Source organism: Tupaia chinensis, unplaced genomic scaffold (genome assembly GCF_000334495.1).
Source record: "Tupaia chinensis unplaced genomic scaffold, TupChi_1.0 Scaffold143574_1, whole genome shotgun sequence".
Taxonomy (NCBI): Eukaryota; Metazoa; Chordata; class Mammalia; order Scandentia; family Tupaiidae; genus Tupaia; species Tupaia belangeri.
The window spans coordinates 831,597-837,942 of NW_006203419.1; the positions used below are offsets into that span (position 1 = coordinate 831,597).

General features: G+C 48.2%; 1 protein-coding gene across 2 annotated transcripts in view; it reads left to right on the forward strand.

The window, feature by feature from the left end:
- Positions 1-6,346, forward strand: part of EBF4 (EBF transcription factor 4) — an 85,701-nt gene that overhangs the window by 65,668 nt on the left and 13,687 nt on the right. For both annotated transcript variants that reach the window (XM_014582307.1, XM_014582309.1), the window contains exon 7: positions 5,823-5,904. In XM_014582307.1, the coding sequence (XP_014437793.1) occupies positions 5,823-5,904 (82 nt within the window). The remainder of the gene's footprint in view (positions 1-5,822; positions 5,905-6,346) is intronic.

Consider the following 6,346-nt stretch of genomic DNA (forward strand, 5'->3'; position numbering starts at 1 on the left):
TCACGTACTCTTTTCCTAGTGGCCTTTTCCAATAACACCTTTACTTTTTCTAGATCTTTCTGTAGCTCTTCCACAGTCGAAACCATGGTCTCGATGAGCACCGACCGCCCAAGACGCAGCCGCGCAGGAGAGGACACCGCCTCACCTGTTATCTCATTAAATGCCCACAACAACCCTATGAAATATATTTCCACCCCATTTTACTAGGGAGAAGATCAGCTGGCAAAGATGGTCTTGTAGGGACCAGCAGTTGGTGTAATGGCTATGTCGCTGGACTCCCATGTAGTCGACTGCAGTTCGAGTCCCAGACCCAGTGTATAAGCTCACACCGAGTGCATGTGTGTGTGTGCCCAAGATCCCAAGAGGAGAATGGAAGAGAAGGAGCTGCAGTATGGCCATCCCCCCGAGGCGTGATTTCCCACTTGTTTCTCTGTCTCTCCGGAGAGCACACCTGCCCTATAGCAAAAATCTCTCTTAAAAAAAAAAAGTAATGATAATAAATTTTTTAAATTAACAAAATAAAGATAAATAAAAACAAGAAGAAACTGGTAATTTAATCATAATAATAGATTTTTTTTATTTTTTGGAGAGGTTTTTTGCTATAGGGTGCATGCACCCGCAAGACAGAGAGAGACAGAGAGACAGAAAGCGAGAAATCATCCCCCGGGGGGATGGCCATGCCACAATCCCTTCTCCTCCACTCTCCTCTCGGGATCTTGGGCACGCACGCACACACGCCCGGCGCAAGTTTTAAGCCACCGGGTCCAAGACGCGAACTGCGGTCAACTACATGGGAGTCCAGCAACATAGCCATTACGCTAACTGCTGGTCCCAGAATAATAGATTTTATTCAACCAAATAAATCTAAAATACTACCGTTTCAACATATAATCAATACCGAAAAGTTACTCATGAGTTATTTTACATGCTTATTGTTTTCTGACTAAGTCACTGAAACCAACGTGTATTTCACATCTCAAATGAGCCGCATTTCAAGAGCTCAGTGCCACGTGGGGCTGGGGGGTTTGCTACTGAATAACTCAGCTCTAGGGCAGTGGCACCAAACCTTAGGGCCCATTGGAAACCTTTGAGGGCTTATGAAAAGATAAGCCGTCAAAGATATTCGGACCCAAAAATGTAAGCAGACTGAGGAGGGGCTGAGATTCTGCATTTCTAGAAAGTTCCCAGGAAATGCTGCTGCTGCTGCTCTGGGGACACTTGGAAGACCACGGCTCCAGGATGACTTTGAAGGACTTGGGATTATCTTTTTGCCTTATCTACACGTGTGAATCATGTTCTTCACACCCCTCTGACTGGCAGGGTGGGCGGCAGGAGCAGCAGACTCTGGAGAGTGAGCGTGTTGGCTCAGCCTCTGACTGGACGGGCTGCCGGCAGGAGGTGGGCATCGGGATTGTAGCAGCGCTATTGATGGCACTATCTGTGCGCTGGCTCAGAGCCAGAATCTCAGAGGGCAGGAAAAGGGGACTGACCCTAACACCCACCCTGGGCCACCCTCTGCAGGTAAATGCCAACCAAGCCCAAATCCCGAGATGGGACCAGCCTTGGTGGCACAGGCGGTCGCATACTAATCTGCAGTGCTGGAAGCCACATGACTGACCACAGGTTCAGATCCCCAGGAGATCTGAAACACACCAGGCGTGCACACCCAAGATGCTGGCTAGCGAGGAGGCTGGGGGAAAGAGATTGTGGCATGATAAGACCTTGTCAAAGGTTCCACCCCGTTTCTCCCTCCCTCCCTCCCTCTCTCTCTCTCTCCCTCCCTCTCTCTCTCTCTTCCCCCCCTTCTTCCCTCCCTCCCTCCCTCTCTGGTGCTCTCTCATGAAAGAAGTAAAATAAATAAACTTAAGGAAAAAAAGAAAATAAAAAAATTGAGGTGTTCTGGCACAGGTCTCCATAGGTGGAGGTGCTATCAGGGCCCCAGTGGTAGGGAGGAGGGTCGGCGTGGGGGGTGGGGGAGGTTCCTTGAAGCTTAGAGTAGCCAGATAAGGCCAAACAGGATGTGGGAATTGATGTGAACCCAAAGGGTATGGAATCTTAGAAAGGGCAAATGTGGGAAGACCTGCTGAGTAAGGGCTTGGGAAAGAACCAGAGGACCCTGTGGGAAACAGCGTCCTGAGGCTTTGCAGGGTGGTGATCAGAGGTAAGGAAGGTGCTAGAGGCAGGACTGGAAGATAGCCACCAATTGTTGCTCTCCTCTGAGCGTCTACACTGTGGGTGCACACAGTCTGGCATCCTATGAGGCGTATAAAACTTAAGGTGATCTGTAGAAGAGCCAACACTGTGGGACAGTATTCTGTTTTTTTGTTTGTTTGTTTGAGAGTTGTTTTGTTGTTGTTTATTTGTTTTGTTTTGCTATAGGGAGCATGGAGTCGCCAGAAAGACAGAGAGAAAGTGAGAAATCACGCCCCAAGGTGGCCACACCACAGTCCTTTCTCCTTCGTTCTCTTCTTGGGATTTTGAACAAGCATGCACATGCACCTGGCGCGAGTTTCAAGCTTCCGGGCCCAGAACTCAAACCTTGGTCAACCATGTGGGAGTCCAGTGCCTTAACCACTACACCACCTGCAGCCTCGGGGCAGTATTTTCTGGAGAGTCAACTGTGGATGGAAATGCCACCTGCAAATGATAGAATATCTCTGTGGGAAGGGAATTAGAGGGATTTCGGGGGAGCGCGCCCTTAGTGTGGGGAAGCTTGACAGGTGCTCAGGAATAAGCAGTGCAGGGAGAGGCAGGGTCTCCAGCAAAGTGATTGCCACCAGCTCCCAAATGGAGCTGCCCTCGTGGGCTGGTGCCCACTCAGCCCAGCACTTGGGGACCTCCTCTTTAAGGAGTAGGCTTTCAGGGCCTTTAAAAAAATCTTCCTCTGGGGGCTAGCAGGTGGTGTGGCTAAGGTGCTGGACTCCCCCGTGGCAGACCGCGGTTTGAATTCCGAACCTGGTGGCTTACTTTCTCACTTTCTCTCTCTCTCTAGTCTAACTACAAAATCATAATAAAATAAATAAAATAAAATGATTATTTAAAAAGTCTTCCTCTGAACGTGAATTTTATATTTACAGACTTGGGAGGCAACTCTGAATAATTAAATGGATTTGGGATTCAAAACCAGGGGGCAGTGTTGAACTGAGGACGCTGACTACTGAAGCTCACACAGTAGCCCAGGAGGCTGTACCACCCTCAGGAACCACCAAAGACTTTAGCCCTGCCTCTCCATTTGTGAAGGGCATCTCCCTAATGTCACAGGGTCCTACAGGGGCTAAAGGAGACACTGGTAGAATTCGGAGTGCACTAGAGTACAACAGGCAAGGGACGCCCGTGCTTGCTTTGCTGGTGGGTGGAGAACCAAGGCCCCACACTCCCAGCCAACTGCCCAGAAAGACTGGAGGACCAAGTGCGCCTGCAGTTTTCCAAAGAGTAGCCTCATCACTGCATGTTCTGCACTTTTATCCAACTCCACATGTGAAAAATATATACATAGGTTGAACATCCTTAATTTAAAAATCAGAAATCTGGAATCTCCAAAATCCAAAACTTTCTGAGTGCCAATAGGATGTCACAAGTGAAAAACTTCACACTTGACCTATGTGATGTGTCACAGTCAACGCACAGGCACCCTACACGCCTTGTTGACCATCCCCAAGGGATCCTGTATTCATGGCACATGTGTAAATAACATAAAAAAACAATGGCTCAACATTGCTTATCATTGCATATAAATGCAGAGTCAGAAATGACTATGATGATGGGACCAGCAGTTAGCATAATGTCTATGTTGCTGAGCTCCCATGTGGTCGACCGCAGTTCGAGTCCTGGACCTGGTGGCTTAAACTCATGCTGGGCGCATGTGTGTGTGTGCCCAAGATCCCAAGATGGAGGAGAAGGGCTTCTGGTGTGACCATCCCCCCTGGGGGGTGATTTCTCGCTTTCTGTCTCTCTGTCTCTCTCTGTCTTTCTGGCGAGCACACGAGCCCTATAGGAAAAACCTCTCAAAAAAAAAAGAAATGACTGTGATGCCAAACCACCACAGGTTGTCCACACAGGTGGCACCTTTGCTTTCTGATGGTTCAATGCACACAGCTTTGTTTCATATGCAAAATTATCTAAAATATTGTATAAAATTACCTTCAGCCTATGTGTATAAGGTGTATAAGAAACATAAATGAAGTCTGTGTTTAGACTTGGGCCCCGTCCCAAAGATCTCTCTCTCTCTCTCTCTCTGTGAAACACTTCTGGTCCCAAGCATTTCAGATACGGATATTCAACCTGAATTAACTGTGTATCTCTGCAGTGTGTCTGATAGATATGCCCTGTGTATATGGTGGGTATATGTTCCATAGGGTCAAGTTTTTGCTGTGTATATAAAAGGCACAATGGTGAGTCTGGACACGGTGCTATAAGGGAGGGGAATTTTCTGGGAGGGCACTGCTAGGCTGATCTGCTGGGGAACATCTGCTATATGGGAGAGCTATATAATATTTGCAGTTAGTATATTTTAGGTAATCACATGCAACATGAAATGGTGCATTAATATATATACTCCAGGGGGCCAGCAGGTGGCGTGCTAGTTAAGGTGCTAGACTCTCACATGGCTAACCCTGGTGTGAGTCCCAGACCTGGCAGCTTGAAAATCACACCGGACACGTGTGTGCGTACCCAAAATCCTGAGAAGAGAATAGAGGAGAAAGGATGGTGTCATGGCCCGGCAGGGGTGATTTCTCACTTTTCCTCTCACTGACTCTGTTTCTCTCCAGCTAGTGTACAGACCCTATGGCAAAAACCTTTAAACACACACACACACACACACACTCTATGTGTTCCATATCATATCTGTGCATTCACCCTGTAGGTTGGATATATATGTGTGGGACTAGTAGACTCTTAGTATTCCATATGTACGTGATGACTATGGGCTGTGGAGTATATATTGTGTATACTCTTGTGACGGTTATACCCTGTGTGTGTGGGGGGGGCTATATTTTGTAAGGTCTGAGACATACACAGTGTCTATGACAGATAGACTATTTATGATGAGTATACATTGTGGCTGATGGATGTACTGTGGGAGAGGGCTATGCACCTGGTGGGTGCACTGTATGTTTAAGGGCAGATACTATGACAGATATACAGGGTATGTGATAAGTTTACACTGGCTGTGTACAGTGCATTGGATGTAATTTATGAGTAATAAGTATAATAATGGATATACCTTTATGATGAATATGCATTGGGTATGTGTGATAAATATACACTGTTGAGAGTCCAGCAGATGGCGTAATGGTTATATCTCTGGACTCTCACATAGCTGAAGGTGGTTTGTATCCTGGACCTAGCGGCTTGAAACTCACGCCAGATACATGTATGTGTGCGTGCCCAAAATCCCGAGAGGAGAATAGAGGAGAAAGGATTATGGCGTGGCCATTCCTAGGAGGGGGGGGGAGTGATTTCTTGCCTTCTATCTCTCTGTCTCTCTCTGTCTCTCCGGTGAGTGCATGTGCCCCATAGCAAAAGTCTCTCAAAAAATGTATGTATTTATACACACTGTTGCAAACTAAGCACTGTGTGATCTGTCCATGGTGTGTGTATGGGGGGATATTCTGTGTAATGACATAGTCCTGTGGTGTGTGATTTGGTATAGATCAGGCACCCTGTGTATACGCAGCTTGTGATGAGGACATGGGTGCGTGCCTCTCTGTGGTCAGGCAGACGGGAGTCAACCTACAGGGAAGGGGATGGCAGGGAGAAGTTGGATCTCCATCTATTTTAGAACCTTCAGAGCCTTGAGCCCACCGACCACACTGTTTCAGGTTCTTCCTCAAGTTCTTCCTCAAGTGCAACCAGAACTGCCTGAAGAATGCCGGGAATCCCCGAGACATGCGCCGCTTCCAGGTGGGTCTGGAGAGAGGGGTCCACCCTGCAAATCTACCTTTTCCTGAGAGAAGGGGAGGGGAGGAGGAAGGGAAGGCTGTGACCCTGCTTTCCTGGGAAAAGTGCCCAGGGCAAATAGATCTGTACCTCCGGGCCTGGTGCCTGCTGGGGGTGGGGCAGCTCCATCTCAACTTAAGCTGGCTGCCAAGGGAGGCTTCATTAGAGTCCCACTTAAGAAGATGCTAATTGTGACATTTTTACATGATTAACGACCCAGGTAATTTGCATAGCGTGAAGCGGAGAGCAGCTGCCCTTAGCACATCCCAGCCTGCACACCTCTCCCCGTGCAGGGAGTGGGGGAAGAAGGCAGCCCCAGGTTCCTCCCCAGAACAGGGTGGGGGCTCCTGCTGATGTTGACCCCCTCCCTCACCTAAGACCCCATTCCTTCCTCAGAGCCTCATGG